The sequence below is a fragment of the Oncorhynchus masou genome, chromosome 20 (assembly GCF_036934945.1).
Source record: "Oncorhynchus masou masou isolate Uvic2021 chromosome 20, UVic_Omas_1.1, whole genome shotgun sequence".
Lineage (NCBI taxonomy): Eukaryota > Metazoa > Chordata > Actinopteri > Salmoniformes > Salmonidae > Oncorhynchus > Oncorhynchus masou.
This window is the reverse complement of record NC_088231.1, coordinates 19714053-19734052: the sequence shown is the minus strand read 5'-3', so window position 1 is coordinate 19734052 and position 20000 is coordinate 19714053. Positions and strand designations below refer to the sequence as shown.

General features: G+C 46.1%; 1 protein-coding gene across 1 annotated transcript in view; it reads right to left on the bottom strand.

Annotated features, from left to right (window-relative positions):
* LOC135507149 (rho GTPase-activating protein 7-like) overlaps window positions 1–20000 on the bottom strand; it is a 182851-nt gene that overhangs the window by 137736 nt on the left and 25115 nt on the right. Inside the window, 2 exon segments of the mRNA XM_064926731.1 lie at window positions 18556–18699; window positions 19038–19193. Of these exon segments, the coding sequence (XP_064782803.1) occupies window positions 18556–18699; window positions 19038–19193 (300 nt within the window).

Below are 20000 nucleotides of genomic sequence, written 5' to 3'. Positions count from 1 at the left end.
CATAACACTACATATCCAGTCATAACACTACATATCCAGTCATAAGACTACAGATCCAGTCATAACACTACAGATCCAGTCATAACACTATATGACCAGTCATAACACTACAGGACCAGTCATAACACTACAGATCCAGTCATAACACTACAGATCCAGTCATAACACTACAGATCCAGTCATAACACTACATATCCAGTCATAACACTACATATCCAGTCATAACACTACAGATCCAGTCATAACACTACAGATCCAGTCATAACACTACATGACCAGTCATAACACTACAGATCCAGTCATAACACTACATATCCAGTCATAACACTACAGATCCAGTCATAACACTACATATCCAGTCATAACACTACAGGACCAGTCATAACACTACAGATCCAGTCATAACACTACAGATCCAGTCATAACACTACAGGACCAGTCATAACACTACAGATCCAGTCATAACACTACAGATCCAGTCATAACACTACAGGACCAGTCATAACACTACAGATCCAGTCATAACACTACAGGACCAGTCATAACACTACAGATCCAGTCATAACACTACATATCCAGTCATAACACTACATATCCAGTCATAATACTACAGATCCAGTCATAACACTACAGGACCAGTTGATTGGTGGATGGTGAATGCACATAAATGCCCATTACTCACCTTTTTAATTTTCTGTAAGAGTTCACCCACCAGTATATGGAGCGGTACTTTACTCACCACGAATGGCGATTAGCGTTTTCCCACCAAATATGTTTGACCACTACGTCACTGAACAGGGTGGTATTATATGGGCCCAGCGGACTGGGGGTCTTCAGTTTGCCATTGTATTTCTGTCTTTCTGGTGGCTCAAAGTTAGAAGATGTAGGGACATGCTGTCCAGTAGGTGGACTGAATCATTTCCTTGAATTTACAACGAGACAGATCATTCTGCATCAGTTAGGATTTTCACCACAAAAGTCATGAGTAACGTGGCAACGTTTTACAAAACAATTTCACATTTCAGTATTATTTTGTTCTTCTTCTTCCATGTCTTGTTAATTAAAAGGCCTGTCTCCCACCGACTGAGAAAAAGCCCCTCTGTGTTCTGCCCAGTTTTTGGAATAACTAATACAATCCATGCAACCTTGAATCGGCAGGAAATAAGAGATTTCCGTACAGAGGTAAAGAAGAAGTTCATTTTTTTCCACATCCTGTTCCAAAAACAATCTTCTTTTTCGCTCCTCTTTTCTTTCCCTCTCCTTTTTGACCGTGGCTGAGAGACTGAGAGGCTGAGAGGGGCTGAGAGGCTCGTTGGGCTGAGAGGGGCTGAGGGAATAAGAGGGGCTGAGGGGCTGAGAGGGGCTGAGAGGATGAGAGGCTGAGAGGGGCTGAGAGACTGAGAGGCTGAGAGGGGCTGAGAGGCTCGTTGGGCTGAGAGGGGCTGAGGGGCTGAGAGAGACTGAGAGGCTGAGAGGGGCTGAGAGGGGCTGAGGGAATAAGAGGGGCTGAGGGGCTGAGGGGCTGAGAGGCTGAGAGGGGCTGAGAGGCTCGTTGGGCTGAAAGGGGCTGAGGGAATAAGAGGGGCTGAGAGGCTGAGAGGCTGAGGGGCTGAGAGGCTGAGAGGGGCTGAGAGGGGCTGAGAGGGGCTGAGAGGCTGAGAGGGGCTGAGAGACTGAGAGGGGCTGAGAGGCTCGTTGGGCTGAGAGGGGCTGAGGGAGAGGCTGAGGGGCTGAGAGGGGCTGAGAGGGGCTGAGAGGGGCTGAGAGGCTGAGAGGGGCTGAGAGACTGAGAGGGGCTGAGAGGCTCGTTGGGCTGAGAGGGGCTGAGAGGGGCTGAGAGGCTGAGAGGGGCTGAGAGGCTCGTTGGGCTGAGAGGGGCTGAGAGACTGAGAGGCTGAGAGGCTGAGAGGGGCTGAGAGGCTCGTTGGGCTGAGAGGGGCTGAGAGGGGCTGAGAGGCTCGTTGGGCTGAGAGGGGCTGAGAGGGGCTGAGAGGCTGAGAGGGGCTGAGAGGCTGAGAGGCTGAGAGACTGAGAGGGGCTGAGAGGCTCGTTGGGCTGAGAGGGGCTGAGAGGGGCTGAGAGGCTGAGAGGGGCTGAGAGGCTCGTTGGGCTGAGAGGGGCTGAGAGGCTGAGAGGGGCTGAGAGACTGAGAGGGGCTGAGAGGCTGAGAGGGGCTGAGAGACTGAGAGGGGCTGAGAGGCTCGTTGGGCTGAGAGGGGCTGAGAGGCTGAGAGGGGCTGAGAGACTGAGAGGGGCTGAGAGGCTGTTGGGCTGAGAGGGGCTGAGAGGGGCTGTTGAGGCTGAGAGGGCTGAGAGGCTCGTTGGGCTGAGAGGGGCTGAGAGGGGCTGAGAGGCTCGTTGGGCTGAGAGGGGCTGAGAGGGGCTGAGAGGCTGAGAGGGGCTGAGAGGCTGAGAGGCTGAGAGGGGCTGAGAGGGTCTGAGAGGGGCTGAGGGAATAAGAGGGGCTGAGAGGCTGAGAGGCTGAGAGGGGCTGAGAGGCTCGTTGGGCTGAGAGGGGCTGAGAGACTGAGAGGGGCTGAGAGGCTCGTTGGGCTGAGAGGGGCTGAGGGAATAAGAGAGGCTGAGGGGCTGAGAGGCTGAGAGACTGAGAGGCTGAGAGGGGCTGAGAGGCTGAGAGACTGAGAGGCTGAGAGGGGCTGAGGGAATAAGAGAGGCTGAGGGGCTGAGAGGCTGAGGCAGGCCTCTGTTTGTGCTCCTGCAGCTGTGTGTTCAGCGCAGATTGGCCTCAGTCAGGGTCAGGGAAAACAACACAGCAGAAAGCCGACTAACTCGGCCATGACCGGACAGTATACCTACAGATGTGACATTGAAATAATGCTGGTTTCCCACCATGCTGTTGACTGACTTTAATTCAAATGTTGTCTGTAGAGCAACAGAGGAATGTGAAGGTAAGCAATTGTAGGCCCATATAATAAGATATAGATATTATTAGCATGTAGAAGAATGGATGTGAGGGAGAGGGAGGGAAATAGAGAGAGAGATAGAGGGAGAGAGTAATATTGTCAGAGATGGAGAGATAGAGAGAGAGATAGAGAGAGATCCAGTTCTATATAGGCCCATTGGAAAGCCAAGGTGTGGTTTCTGGTTATGGATAAAGGATGTTCAGGGACTGTGTGTTGGTGGCCACTTGCCAAACAGGACAAGAGAGAGAGGAAGGACAAACGACAGCTACAGCCTGTGGCCTTATCACAGACGCCTCAGCACAGCTATTGTCCATATCCACACAAGATAAATAAACACATGCATAACTAACCCAACAGGCAATAAATCAAAAAGTAGTCCCTCTTGTGTCCATCTACAAGCATCTATATCTATATTCTTGCCTAACCCTTTGGACCTAACAGGTACAAGACAACTCAGACACTTGGAATTCTAACACATAATTACAGCGTTACATCACGCATTGTCAAACAGCGACCGAACAGCGGCGAGATATGACAGATGGTTTGTTTTGAGCATGTTTGCCAGGGAGATGGAAGACAGAACCAATGCCAAGAGGTTGGATGGTTATGGAATGTTGAGGGGCAATGGAGCTTGTATAGGTCTGATTCTTTATGTATTTTGATTGAAAATTAAAACATAAAGCCACTCAACAAGCCACTCAACATTTACATTACATTCAGTCATCTAGCAGACACTCCCATCCAGAACGACCCACAGGAGCAACCAGGGTCAAGCGCCCCTATCTGCCCAAACTCCCAACCGCCAGGCCACCAACCATCCAAGATCCCCCGCACAGTTCCCAAGAGCTGCCCTCAACCATACGAGACCCCCCCACAGTTCCCAAGAGCTGCCCCTTAACCATCCGAGACCCCCCCACAGTTCCCAAGAGCTGCCCCTTAACCATCCGAGACCCCCCCACAGTTCCCAAGAGCTGCCCCTTAACCATACGAGACCCCCCCACAGTTCCCAAGAGCTGCCCCTCAACCATACGAGACCCCCCACAGTTCCCAAGAGCTGCCCCTTAACCATACGAGACCCCCCCACAGTTCCCAAGAGCTGCCCCTCAACCATACGAGACCCCCCACAGTTCCCAAGAGCTGCCCCTTAACCATACGAGACCCCCCCCCCCCCACAGTTCCCAAGAGCTGCCCCTTAACCATCCGAGACCCCCCCACAGTTCCCAAGAGCTGCCCCTTAACCATACGAGAGCTGCCCCCCCCCCCACAGTTCCCAAGAGCTGCCCCTTAACCATACGAGAGCTGCCCCTTAACCCCCCCACAGTTCCCAAGAGCTGCCCCTCAACCATACGAGACCCCCCACAGTTCCCAAGAGCTGCCCCTTAACCATCCGAGACCCCCCACAGTTCCCAAGAGCTGCCCCTCAACCATACGAGACCCCCCCCACAGTTCCCAAGAGCTGCCCCTTAACCATACGAGACCCCCCACAGTTCCCAAGAGCTGCCCCTTAACCATACGAGACCCCCCACAGTTCCCAAAGCTGCCCCTCAACCATTCGAGACCCCCACAGTTCCCAAGAGCTGCCCCTTAACCATCCGAGACCCCCCACAGTTCCCAAGAGCTGCCCCTTAACCATACGAGACCCCCGCACAGTTCCCAAGAGCTGCCCCTTAACCATCCGAGACCCCCCACAGTTCCCAAGAGCTGCCCCTCAACCATACGAGACCCCCCCCACAGTTCCCAAGAGCTGCCCCTTAACCAACCGAGACCCCCCACAGTTCCCAAGAGCTGCCCTTTAACCATCCGAGACCCCCCACAGTTCCCAAGAGCTGCCCCTCAACCATCCGAGACCCCCCACAGTTCCCAAGAGCAGCCCCTTAACCATACGAGACCCCCACAGTTCCCAAGAGCTGCCCCTTAACCATACGAGACCCCCCCACAGTTCCCAAGAGCTGCCCCTCAACCATACGAGACCCCCCCACAGTTCCCAAGAGCTGCCCCTCAACCATCTAAGGCCCCTGCCACAGTTGCCAACAGCTGCCCCTCAACCAACCGAGATCCCCCACAGTTCTCAAGAGCTGCCCCTCAACCATCCGAGGCCCCCCTACAGCCCCCCCTGAAAAAATCTCTCCCTCCACTCCCCACCCTCACAATCCACCATCCCCCAATGTATAGGTCAGAGTTAGTATAAGTCAGAGTTTGTATCGGTTAGAGTTGGTATACATAACAAGTACATCTATGTTAGAATCTGGGGTGCTACATTTAACAGACGGTTGAGGGATGTCTATGTGTGCTGCACCATAGGGCTCTGGTCAAAAGTAGTGCACTATATACAGTAGGACAAAGAGAGCCATTTGGGACATAACCTATCTGTTGGTAAACAGAAGGTTTGTTTTTTGGCGGCCCTGTGCTGTTGGGGAACTCTTCTCCCAGAGAGTGATTGATATGTTGTTTCCGACTGTACCATTTAAGGGGCCTCTGCCCTGACATGTGACATCCTCTACTGCTGCCACAAATCCCCTAAGAATAGCACCATGTTAAAACGCACCACACAACAAAAGACTGGGAAGCCACTATGACACACCTCATCAGTCATATTTTATATCAAATCATATTATGATCCTAGAAAATTGACAATTTCATGTTACATGTCCAAAAGATAAGACAATTAAACAAATAAGATATAAGGCAAATCACCACAGATCCCTCCACATACCTCATTATGACAAACAATCACATCCCAATTTAACTTAATTTACCTTAATCCTAGCCGCTATAACTTAACACCTCCGTTAAAATAGCTCTCGCTACAATGCAAAGACAGCAACCTGCCACGGCAACCACGAGCATGAGGCCAAACAATAACAAACTTTACTGCCGAGAGAAAGACACCTGCTATGGTGCACCATCCACCACCACAACTACAGCCCCACAACAACACACAAGAATGAAAACCACCTGCTAGGTCACCGCACACAGAACCCCAACGAGAGTACAGCGTAGCCAAGAATAGCCACTCGCTATGGCACTGTCACTGCAATTCATAAATTGTGACACATACCTTAGTCAGTGTCCATTCAAAACAACACGCCAAAGCCACATGTCAGGATTCTAGGACTTTGTCACTGTTACATAAACACCAGTTGTCATGAGAAAACAAAATGGTGGCATGCTTGATGAAGACTGTGGAGTGGTGAAGGTTAGCAGTGCTTACTTGGAATGCATTTTCGTTTATCAAAAATGTTTGTTTTTAAAGATGGAGTTCAGTCTTATCTCCAACCAAAAGTCCAACCATGGAGACAGATAGGGAAAGTATAACAGTATAGACAGTTTGTGTGTGTGTGTGTGTGTGTGTGTGTGTGTGTGTGTGTGTGTGTGTCTGTGTGTGTGTGTGTGTGTATGTGTGTGTGTGTGTGTGTGTGTGTGTGTGTGTGTGTGTGTGTGTGTGTGTGTGTGTGTGTGTGTGTGTGTGTGTGTGTGTGAGAGAGGGGGCATTTAGCACAATGACCAATCTTCCTTGTATTTACCTGGTAAGACACACACACACACACACACACACACACACACACACACACACACACACACACACACACACACACACACACACACACACACACACACACACACACACACACACACACACAGTGCAGACCACTGCCATCAACAAGATAAAGAGGGAGTCCTGCTGTTGTAGACATTTGCACCATTGTCGTGTCCAAGGAACAAATGCTGCATCAATGGAAGATCTGTCTACATGTTGAAAATACTCACAGTTAACCCAATGCCCCTGCCTGCTCATAAACTGTCCATTATAGACCTCCCCCTCATTCATTTCCTGTCTATAATCCAATCGGATACTCTAATTAAATTAGTGTGAATTGTGAGTTGTGTTCACTTTGGTACTGAACGTTGCAGATATGAAATACAATGAAGAGACATGCTATAACTTTCTGAAGCAGACATGTTAGATATGTGACACAATGAAAACATGTAACAGGGTTGCTTATGTTTCCACTTGCATCTAAAGAAAGGTGTATTTAATGTTCAAGCATTCTTATTGGTTGGTTCAACTATGATGACAATAAGGCGTGTTGTGATTGGCCCCGCTTGCAAATAGGGGAAGATCAGGTCTTCCTAGTATGAAAATGTGATGCAAGGGGTAGGTCACGTTCTGAATACTGTTTTCTATTTTCTATTTTACAATGTGTACAAGTTTGCTGTACATTACTGATTTATACATGTGTGGGTATATGGTACCTGTTAGGGATTGGGGGGCTTTCTGGAATGTGCTTGGTATGTACCCAATTTGTAAGTCGCTCTGGATAAGAGCGTCTGCTAAATGACTTAAATGTAATGTAATGTATATGATTGCTGTAAACAAGTGTGTTAGCTAGCATACAACGATACAATGGTCACATAAGATCACTGCTAACACAGTTGTCTTCATGCTACAGGTTTTACCATTGACAGCCATCAATAACATTAAGCCCTGCACAACTAACGTGCTATTTCCTATTTAACAATAACAATAATCCCTGCACAACTAACGTGCTGTTTCCTATTTAACAATAACAATAATCCCTGCACAACTAACCTGCTGTTTCGTATTTAACAATACCGTTCAGCCCTGCACAACTGATGTGCTGTTTCCTATTTAACAACAGGTATTTACACATGTTATATGTTGTATTGTATTTTTGTATTTTGTTCGCCCAGTATGAAAATGTGATGCAAGGGATTTTGCCATCGACAGCCATCAAAATCGTTAAGCCCTGCACAACTAACGTGCTGTTTCTCATTTAACAACAGCAACAGAAATAAATAATGCTCAACTGGGACCACTGGCTGATGTGATTTATTAGGAGAAAACACAACGCAAGGAGAGTACATCTGTTACACAGACATGCTATCACTTTTGGAAGTAGACATGTTAGATATGTAATACAATGAATAGACGCTACAACTTTCGGAAGCCTACATGTTAGAGATTAATGTCTGCAGTGCATGTGCTAGGCCTACTGAACACGACTGTGAGCAACTAATGTCCATTGATATCGATGCTAATAAATAGCTGTTTTGTTCAGTTAACTTAGCTGGCATGTGAGCATGCAAATAGATAGATATTTTGATTAGCCAGCTTGAGTCTAAGCATGCTAGCAACGTTGTTTAGCTATCTAGTGTGTTAGCATGCTAATAAATATATGTTTTATTTACTTAGCCACTGTGTTAATATGCTAAAAACTAGGTTTAGCTATCCAGCGTGTTAGCAGTCCTAGCTCATAACCCTCTTCAGTGCAGACATTAGCCATGTGCTAGCCAACACTAGCCTGACCAAGATCAGTAGCAGGATCTCCTCCCTGCTGTCATTTCATTACATTAGCCAGACCCTTGATCTCTCTTTTCCCTTTCTCTGCACATTCCTCCCTTTCTTCTCGTCCCATCTCAGACTTAGATGGTGCCCTATTTTCCATTAGAATTCCTTTGGCCTACACCCCTCGAGTGGCTTACATCTTCCTTATGAGGGGTCGCTCACGTTCCTGCCGTTTGTGTGGATATGACTCGACAGGAATGAGTGATTAGGTCTGCCACATGATAAATGAGTCCGCCTGTCTCTATCACTTTCATGCACCCCCTCTCTATCTCTCTATCGCTATCCCTCTAAGTGCATACCAAATGGCACCCTTGGGGTGGCAGGTAGCCTAGCGGTTAGAGCGTTTGGTCAGTAACCGAAAGGTTGCTGGATTTAATCCCTGAGATGACAAGGTAAAAATCTGTCGTTCTGCTCCTGAACAAGGCAGTTAATCCGCCCATTTTTTCAATTTTCTTCTAAAATGACATACCCAAATCTAACTGTCTGTAGCTTAGGACCTAAAGTAAGGATATACATTTTCTTGATACCATTTGAAAGGAAACACTTTGATGTTTTTGAAGTGTCCTATTCCGAAAGACTACAAAGAACCCATTACTCCTGCCAACAGTCGACCAACTCCCTACACTCAGTAAGATATTGGAGGGTATTGTGAGTAGACAAATATGGGAGTACATGGAAAAGATTGATCTGATTACAGCCAATCAGCATGCGTATCGCTAAAACCATTCCACTACCACTGCATTGGTTGACATGGCTGACCAGTGGCTCAATGCTATTGATAATGGCATGTTTGTACTATTTTTAGGTTTCAGTGCAGCATTTGATTTAGTTGATCATGAAATAATTTTGATAAAATTAATGAATTATGGTTTTAAGGAGGTAGCATTGAATTGGTTACAGTCATATCTAACTGACAGGAAACAGTCCACCTATATAAATGGTTAATTTTCTTCCCCTCATGTGTTAAACTGTGGAATACCGCAGGGCAGCTGCCTTGGGACACTTCTTTATTTAATATATACCAATGACCTTCCCTATGCCTTAGCTGAAACTCAAGCTACTATATTTGTAGATGATACTACAATATATGCAGCAAGACAATCGGTTCAACAGGTACAGCAAGCTTTACAAGGAGATTTGGAGAATATCAGGGAGTGGGTTTGCCAAAACAAACTTGTTTTAAACACCAAGAAAACCAAAGTTATGTTGGTCTGTTCCACGAGGAAAAGGGCAAAACAACATGGGATACAATTAAGTATGGGAGGAGTACATATTGAAGAAGTGGCAGAAACCAAACTATTGGGAGTGCAGCTAGACAACTGCTTATCATGGTCGTCTCAAATAACTAATCTATGTAAAACAATTATTAAAACTGCATGCATAATCAGAAGGATAGCAACATATTTACCAGGAAAAATTATTCAGCAAATAACAGAAGCATTAATTGAGAGTCAGGTGAACTACTGTTCTGTGGTCTGGGGAAATGCATCATCAAGTGAAGTTAGGAGGCTACAGAATGCACAGAACAAAGCAGCAAGGATTGTTTTAAGGTGGAGATATGGTTCTTCTGTTGCAGTCATGCGCAATGTTCTTGGTTGGTCATCAATCGACAAGATAATTGAAAAAAACAATAGACAGACATTCCATAAATACTAGGAATAGATTGTCCACCATCTCTGCGTATCCAGACAGAAGAGCAAAATAGGCAAAAGAACATTTGGATTTAGAGCAATAAAGAAATGTAATAAATTATCTAAGAAAACCAGAAACCTTTCAATATTAAATTTTAAACATTATTTTAAAACTATTTAAATTTAATACATAAAAATGTTGTGGGACTATAGTAGATGAAGAATCAATATTTTTTTATTGTGTCATTATGTTTAAATCAAATCAAATTTTATTTGTGACATACACATGGTTAGCAGATATTAATGCGAGTGTAGCGAAATGCTTGTGGTTCTAGTTCCGACAATGCAGTAATAACCAACGAGTAATCTAACCTAACAATTCCACAACAACTACCTTATACACACAAGTGTAAAGGGATAAAGAATATGTACATAAAGATATATGAATGAGTGATGGTACAGAACGGCATAGGCAAGATGCAGTAGATGGTATTGAGTACAGTATATACATATGAGATGAGTAATGTAGGGTATGTAAACATAAAAGTGCCATTGTTTAAAGTGGCTAGTGATACATGTATTACATAAAGATGGCAAGATGCCGTAGAGGTATAGAGTACAGTATATACATATGAGATGAGTAATGTAGGGTATGTAAACATTAAACTATGGTGTTTAAAGTGGCTAGTGATACATTTTTTTACATCAATTTCCATTATTAAAGTGGCTGGAGTTGAGTCAGTATGTTGGCAGCAGCCACTCAATGTTAGTGGTGGCTGTATAACAGTCTGATGGCCTTGAGATGGAAGCTGTTTTTCAGTCTCTCGGTCCCTGCTTTGATGCACCTGTACTGACCTCGCCTTCTGGATGATAGCGGGGTGAACAGGCAGTGGCTCGGGTGGTTGTTGTCCTTGATGATCTTTATGGCCTTCCTGTGACATCGGGTGGTGTAGGTGTCCTGGAGGGGAGGTAGTTTGCCCCCGGTGATGCGTTGTGCAGACCTCACTACCCTCTGGGGAACCTTACGGCTGTGGGCAGAGCAGTTGCCGTACCAGGAGGTGATACAGCCCGACAGTATGCTCTCGATTGTGCATTTCTTCAGCCTCCTGAGGTTGAAGAGGCGCTGCTGTGCCTTCTTCACAACACTGTCTGTGTGGGTGGACCAATTCAGTTTGTCCATGATGTGTATGCCGAGGAACTTAAAACTTACTACCCTCTCCACTACTGTCCCGTCGATGTGGATAGGGGGATGCTCTCTCTGCTGTTTCCTGAAGTCAATGATCATCTCCTTTGTTCTGTTGACGTTGAGTGTGAGGTTATTTTCCCGACACCACACTCCGAGGGCCCTCACCTCCTCCCTGTAGGCCATCTCGTCGTTGTTGGTAATCAAGCCTACCACTGTAGTGTTGTCCGCAAACTTGATGATTGAGTTGGAGGCGTGCATGGCCACGCAGTCGTGGGTGAACAGGGAGTTCAGGAGAGGGCTCAGAACGTACCCTTGTGTGGCCCCAGTGTTGAGGATCAGCGGGGTGATGATGTAGTTACCTACCCTCACCACCTGGGGGCAGCCCGTCAAGAAGTCCAGTACCCAGTTGCACAGGGCGGTGTCAAAACCCAGGGTCTCGAGCTTGATGACGAGTTTGGATGGTTCTATGGTGTTAAATGCTGAGCTGTAGTTGATGAACAGCATTCTCACATGGGTATTCCTCTTGTCCAGATGGGTTAGGGCAGTGTGCAGTGTGGTTGCGATTGCGTTGTCTGTGGACCTATTGGGGCAGTAAGCAAATTGGAGTGGGATCTAGGGTGTCAGGTAGGGTGGAGGTGATATGGTCCTTTACTAGTCTCTCAAAGCACTTCATTATGACCGAAGTGAGTGCTACGGGCGGTAGTCATTTAGCTCAGTTACCTTAGCTTTCTTGGGAACAGGAACAATGGTGGCCCTCTTGAAGCATGTGGGGACAGCAGACTGGGATAAGGATTGATTGAATATGTCCGTAAACACACCGAGCAAAGAAGTTATTTAGTCTGTCCGGGAGCAAGACATCCTGGTCCGCGACGGGGCTGGTTTTCTTTTTGTAATCCGTGATTGACTGTAGACCCTGCCACATACCTCTTGTGTCTGAGCCGTTGAATTGCGACTCTACTTTGTCTCAATACTGACGCTTAGCTTGTTTGATTGCCTTGCGAGGGAATAGCTAAACTATTTGTATTCGGTCATATTTCCAGTCACCTAGCCCTGTTTAAAAGCAGTGGTTAGAGATTTCAGTTTCGCGCGAATGCTGCCATCAATCCACGATTTCTGGTTTGGGAATGTTTTAATATTTGCTGTAGGTACGACATCGCCAATGCACTTTCTAATGAACTCGCTCACCGAATCAGTGTATTCATCAATGTTGTTGTTGGACGCAATGCGTAACATATCCCAATCCACGTAATCGAAGCAGTCTTGAAGTGTGGAATCAGATTGGTCGGACCAGCGTTGAACAGACCTCAGCGCGGGAGCTTCCTGTTTTAGTCTCTGTCTATAAGCTGGAAGCAACAAAATGGAGTCGTGGTCAGCCTTCCCGAAAGGAGGGCGGATGAGGGCCTTATATGCGTCGCTGAGTAACAATGATCCAGGGTTTTACCAGCCCTTGTTGCACAATCGATATGCTGATACAATTTAGGGAGTCTTGTTTTCAGTTTAGCCTTGTTAAAATCCCCAGCTACAACGAATGCAGCCTCAGGATATGTGGTTTCCAGTTTACATAGAGTCAAAGAAAGTTTGTTCAGGGCCATCGATGTGTATGCTTGGGGGGGAATATATATGGTTGTGATTATAATCGAAGAGAATTCTCTTGGTAGATAATGAAGTCGACATTTGATTGGGAGGAATTCTAAGTCAGGTGAACAGAAGGACTTGAGTTCCTGTATGTTGTTATGATCACACCATGTCTCATTAATCATAAGGCATACCCCCCCGCCCCTCTTCTTACCAGAAAGATGCTTGTTTCTGTCAGCGCGATGCATGAAGAGACCAGCTAGCTGTACTCACTCCAATAGCGTGTCTTAAGTGAGCCATGTTTCCGTGAAAGAAAGAACGTTACAGTCTCTGATGTCTCTCTGGAATGCTACCATTGCTCGGATTTCATCAACCTTGTTGTCAAGAGACTGGACATTGGCGAGTAGTATGCTAGGGAGTGGTGCGCGATGTGCCCGTCTCCGGAGCCTGACCAGAAGACCGATTCGTTTGCCCCTTTTACGGCGACGTTGTTTAGGTTCGCCGGCTGGGATCCGATCCATTGTCCTGGGTGGAAGGCAAAACACAGGATCCGCTTCGGGAAAGTCATATTCCTGGTCGTAATGATGGTGAGATGACGTTGCTATTATATTCAGTAGTTCCTCCCGACTGTATGTAATTAAACTTAAGATGAGTATAGTATGTATGTTTGTAATAGTGTGTTATATGTGAAAGTGTGTTTATATTATAAATTGTATTTTAATGTTTAAGGACTCTTGGAAGATTAGTCCAAATGGGGACTAAAAGAGATCCTAATCAAATCAAAACAGCATTGTATTCTTTCACTGTAATAGCTACTGTAAATTGGACAGTGCAGTTAGATTAACAAGAATGTAAGCTTTCTGCCCATATCTGATATGTCTATGTCCTTGTTCTTGTTACTTACAACGTCATGCTACTCACATTAGCGCACATTAGCTCAACCATCCCGAGGGTGGGACACCGATCTGTAGAGATCCTTTTAACCCACTGTTCCCCGGTAGGCCGTCATTGTAAAAAACAATTTGTTCTTAACCTGCCTAGTTGAATAAAGGTGAAATAAAATACACATGTAAATTCCCTGTATAGTGCACTACTTTGGACCAGGCCCCATGCTCTTTATTTCTTTCTTTCTTTTTTTGCTCTCCCTCTCCCCATTGTTAAAAGATTTAGAGAGGATTGCCCTCCTAACTATCCCTTGCTCCTCCAGTAAGTACAGTAGGAAGGTAAGATGGAGGGGGAGGGTCTGGAGGAGGGGTGAGGTTATTTTCTTTTATTAGAGTGGGATCATCACACATACACAGCCTCTGTGGGAACCAGGGAGAAGGAGCATCCATTTCCGTTTTGGGAATTCTCAAACTGTGGGAATCCCATCAGGCCTTTTCCACAGGATTACCTCCCACAACGGACTAATCAAATGTCTCAGTCAGTCATCCCCCCGGAATCGATCCGGGTGGAATGTTCCGCTAATTACACCCTACCCATATGCCAGTGCATCTGGAGACCCAATATCAAGAGAGGAGGGGGATGGAAATCAGGGGAAATCATTGCTCCTTCACCATTTTGACATTGCAGCTTTGCCATCTTTTGACAACCTATACCTATCCTTCATTCAAAGGGCCAGCTGTCTGTCCAGCGTCTCCTTGTCCTATCAGAGTGGATTGAGTGGGCATCTCACCACTCCAGTTCCTGAATAGACCCCTATCCTCTTAACCACTCACAACCCCTTCAGACAGTCATCGCCTCTTCACTTCAATCCATCACTCACTGACTCCATGGGGTCTCCACTGTAGAGGTGCCCAGAATCACACACACACACACACACACACACACACACACACACACACACACACACACACACACACACACACACACACACACACACACACACACACACACACACACACACACACACACACACACACACACACACACACACACATACAGTCAGATGCACACACGCACGCATGCAGACACACATGCTCTCTGTTTCCTCTGACTAAGTCTTTCTCCAACGTCTATTAGGCACAGTGAGAGAGCTCTGTTTACTTTAGCACATCTATTTAGTTTGTCTCTTGAATTCGTCTCTTTAGCTCGTCTCTTCAGCTCGTCTCTTCAGCTCGTCTCTTCAGCATGTCTCTTTAGTTTGTCTCTTCAGCTCGTCACTTTAGCTCGCCTCTTTAGCTCGTCTCTTCAACTCGTCTCTTCAGCATGTCTCTTTAGTTGGTCTCTTCAGCTCGTCTCTTTAGCTCGTCTCTTCAGCTCGTCTCTTTAGTTTGTCTCTTCAACTCATTTCTTTAGCTCGTCTCTTCAGCTCGTCTCTTCAGCTCGTCTCTTCAGCTCGTCTCTTCAGCTCGTCTCTTCTGCTCGTCTCTTTAGTTTGTCTCTTTAGCTCGTCTCTTTAGTTTGTCTCTTCAGCTCGTCTCTTCAGCTTGTATCTTCCGCTCGTCTCTTTAGTTTGTCTCTTTAGCTCGTCTCTTCAGCTCATATCTTCAGCTCGTCTCTTTAGTTTGTCTCTCTAGCTCGTCTCTTCAACTCATCTCTTCAGCTCGTCTCTTCAGTTCGTCTCTTTAGCTCATCTCTTCAGCTCGTCTCTTCAGCTCGTCTCTTCAGTTTGTCTCTTCAGCTCGTCTCTTCAGCTAGTCTCTTCAGCTCGTGGAAGTCTGTCTATAAGGCCTGGAACAGGTCTGCAGTTACAACATCACTAAAGAACACTAAGACACATGTCTAAGAATAAAACTATAAACTTCTCATCTCAACCTTTGGTCTGTAGACCGGCACTGCTAGATAGAGGCTGAATGTAAAATACATGTAAAAAATAATACAATTAAAACTCTTCTTCAGGTTTTGACATACATAACACATTAACTCAACGAAAAAAGAAACGTCCCTCTTTCAGGCCACTGTCTTTCAAAGATCATTCGTAACAATCCAAACAACTTCACAGATCTTCATTGTAAAGGGTTTGAACACTGTTTCCCATGCTTGTTCAATGAACCATGAACGATAAATGAACATGCACCTGTGGAAAGGTCGTTAAGACAGTAACAGTTTACAGACGGTAGTCAATTAAGGTCACAGTTATGAAAACTTAGGACACGAAAGAGGCCTTTTCACTGACTCTGAAAAACACCAAAACAAAGATGCCCACGGTCCCTGCTCATCTGCGTGAACGTGCCTTAGGCTTGCTGCAAGGAGGCATGAGGACGGCAGATGTGGCCAGGGCAATAAATTGCAATGTCCGTACTGTGATATGCCTAAGACAGCGCTACAGGGAGACAGGATGGACAGCTGATCATCCTCGCAGTGGCAGACCATGTGTAACAACACCTATACAGGATCGGTACATCTGAACATCACACCTGCGGGACAGGTACAGGATGGCAACAACAACTGCCCGAGTTACACCAGTAACGCACAATTCCTCTATCAGTGCTCAGACTGTCCGCAGTAGGCTGAGAGAGGCTGGACTGAGGGCTTGCAGGCCTGTTGTAAGGCCGGCCTGTTGTAACAACCTGTTGCAGGCCTGTTGTAACAACGTTGCCTATGGGCACAAACCCACCGTCGCTGGACCAGACAGGACTGGTAAAAAGGGCTCTTCACTGACGAGTCTCGGTTTTATCTCACCAGGGGTGATGGTCGGATTCGTGTTTATCGTCGAAGGAATGAGCGTTACACCGAGGCCTGTACTCTGGAGTGGGATCGATTTGGAGGTGGAGGGTCCGTCTTGGTCTGGGGCGGTGTGTCACAGCATCATCGGACTGAGCTTGTTGTCATTGCAGGCAATCTCAACGCTGTGTGTTACATCCTCCTCCCTCATGTGGTACCCTTCCTGCAGGCTCATCCTGACATGACCCTCCAGCATGACAATGCCACCAGTCATACTGCTTGTTCTGTGTGTGATTTCCTGCAAGACAGGATTGTCAGTGTCCTGCCATGGCCAGCGAAGAGCCCAGATCTCAATCCCATTGAGCACGTCTGGGACCTGTTGGATCGGAGGGTGAGGGTTAGGGCCATTCCCCCCAGAAATGTCTGGGAACTTGCAGGTGCCTTGGTGGAAGAGTGGGGTAACATCTCACAGCAAGAACTGGCAAATCTGGTGCAGTCCACGAGGAGGAGATGTACTGCAGTACCTAAATCGGCTGGTGGCCACACCGGATACTGACTGTTACTTTTGTCCCTTTTTTCAGGGACACATTATTCAATTTCTGTGAGTCACATGTCTGTGGGACTTGTTCAGATTATGTCTCTGTTATTGAATCTTGTTAAATTCATACAAATATTTACTTAGCTTATGTTAAGTTGATGAAAATAAATGCAGTTGACAGTGAGAGGACGTTTTTTTTTTTGCTGAGTTTAAATATGGAAGAGGAATGACAACAGATAACACAGAAATCCGTTTTTCCTGTTTAAAGATACAAAGCCAATCACCTATCTAGTATTTTGTCTGAATAGCACAATTCTCGGGTGATAAATAACAAATAACTCACGAGATTAAGCAATACATTCTGTGTAACGGCCTTCTTCCATTATGAAGTGTTGAATTGCTTGTGAAAAGACCATAATCTTTGAAATACATTTTTTAACAGCTTGTTGAAGAGGAGCGGAAGTGAACCCTGGAACCCCAAAGAACTTCCGGTGCGTTTGTAAACAACAGATAAGAGCATAACCTTCCATATCATCTCTTTTTATCAAATCATAATGTTGTATGTCTTTCAATGTGGCAATTTGTCAATAGAATAGCAGTGTCTAATTCAGCGTCCCCTCAATCACAAGACAACAGCCAAAAACAAACACTGGATAAAGTGATTCAGTCCCAGAAGATTTGTCCAAGAAATGGGCAACCCACCTGTGTGTTCATTGTGTGCTTGTCCCTAAAACACAAAGACGACACAGTCAGACAGAAAAGCCATTAAGTGAGCGACTGAAGAGGTCAAGATGTAAATCTCTCTTGAACAAAGTCCCACCCCCTCCCTCGGCCCCCTTCGCCCCACTTGGTCTGTCCTGTCACGACCCCAGCCCCCCCCCTATGACCCTTTTGTTGGGGCGAGGTGGCTCAAGACCCAGGAACCTGCTAATTACGGGCTTTAGTTGTCTGCCAAGGAACCAGGCCCTCGGAATGGCTGAGCCACATTCCTACCAGTCAGAGTTAGTCTGTGTGTGTTTGTGTGTGTGTGTGTGTCTGTGTGTGCGCGTGCGTGTGTGTTCGCTGTCTGTCGGTCCATCCCTCCATTCGTCTGTGAGAACCTCTCTGGGTTTTAGTGCGTGACTTGTGCCTTGCCAGCTCACTAAGTGCACTGCAAACACTCCTCACGGGACTGTATAGTAAACAGACACAGACAGAGGGATTGGAGGGACTTGAGGTGTGTAAAGAAAGGCAATAAGCCTTCTCTCCCTTCTCCGATGGGATCTAAACCTAATCACACAGTTGGCCTGGTGTGAAATGCCCCGTACCTCCTGCTATAGCTGCTCATTTGAGCGACCAGCCGGTCGACCCATTAAGAGACAGATTTCAGGCTAGACAAAACCAGAGATTAAGAGACAGGTGGAACCAGAGATTCATTAAGAGACATATTTCAGGTTAGAACGAACCAGAGATCCTTTACACTTTTGACTGACATCAACTTTTACAGATCCGTCACAAAACGTGAATTTGCCTTGAAATAAAACAAATCTTAAAACCTCTGTTGTTGTTTGACAGATCTGTCACAAACAAATCCCCTGTTGTGGATTGTGTTTGAAATGGTAGGTTAAAATGTGACCAAACCTAACACTTCCATTGAAATGTTCCCCAAAACCTTGACACCCTATATGGTTGACTTGAGGTTGAAATCTGGGATAAAGCACAAGCGTCACGATGATTGACTGATTTACCCCAGTCTTGGGTTTGGTACCGGGAGCAGCAGTCGGCCTAGCGGGGGACAGAGTAGTGGATACTTCATGCTGCTGTGGAGTAGTCACAGACTGAGAAGTGCTTGACACTCTCCCAACGGGCTTTACTGAGTCGAAGTCCACTTCCTGCAACCGAGGAAGGACATTGATTTGGTTTAGAGATAAACTTTAGAGCAATAGTTTATGGCTATTTCTATGACTTATTCCTTTGAAGCTAGCCATGTTAGCATTAGGTTCTCCTGAAGCTAGCTAGGTACTGACAGAGCCATGTATTTAGAGAGTTGTGGCATTGAGGTTTCTGTATTATGATGCATTTACATGAGACTTCAACATTCTAAGGCGGCCATGTTAGCTCCCCATTAACATTTCATCGGGAATATTTAAACAATGCTATGTAACTGAATGTCTAGAATTAGAGACAATATTGTAAATTGTAAAAGTTGTCTCTGTGTACTGGTACTGACCCTTCGCTGGTGTCTCCTGAGGGTGGGGGTGATGGCCATGGGGGAGGAGGAGGAGGCGCTGAGGGCCGTATCGATCTCCTCGTCTAGCTGGTCTAGCTTCATCAGCAGTAACACCATGGAGTCCAGACGACAATTCTCCTGCTCCTCTCTAGAACTCTACAGGTGGGAGGTAGGGAGGATGGGGGGAGGTAGGAAGGGAGAGAGACAGAGAGACGGAGGGAGAGATTATTTGTACTTAAAATATATCTGGTAACAGTGTTATAGATTCACATTTGAATCGTTTCGCAGGCGCTATTATAGAGAGCGACTTACAGGATAAATTAGGGGTAAGTGCCTTGCTCAAGGGCAAATCCACAGAATGTTCACCAAGTGGGCGCAGGGATTTGAACCGGCAACTTGCCGCTCCATATTTGACTGTTTTTGATTGAAGGAGAACAGTGATAATGATTTATATTGTGTCTTTACTGGGCATCAACCACTAAAGGAAACTTTAGGCCTCGGTTCTTTCTTTCTTCTGTTGGTCCTTCCACTTTGTGGTTAGATACAGCTAACTGACAATCATCTAATAAGCCTGTTCATCTTTAGTCATGTCCTCTCTTGCTCTCTTTTAAAGGGAAGGGAGCAGGTATATGTATTGTCTCATGTCAACTCTAATACATAACACATAGCACAGACAGGGACTTCACTGTTTGTCATGTTTTCTCTCTTAGCCCTCTGAAAGCATTACGTTGAGAAGTTTTCCTATGTGTGTTTGATTGAATTGGGGCCTTGTGAATGAGACAAGAAAGGCCTGATGTAATGCATGCCAGAGATTTATATCAACTAAGGCTTTGATTCAATTTCATGTTGACCACAGAAAGTCTTTGATAGAATCCTGGGATGGGATCCTCAGATGCACTCAAATGAATTGGGGAACCTCTTCTGCCCTCTCCTTGTCTTTCTCTCTCTCTCTCTTTGGTTCTC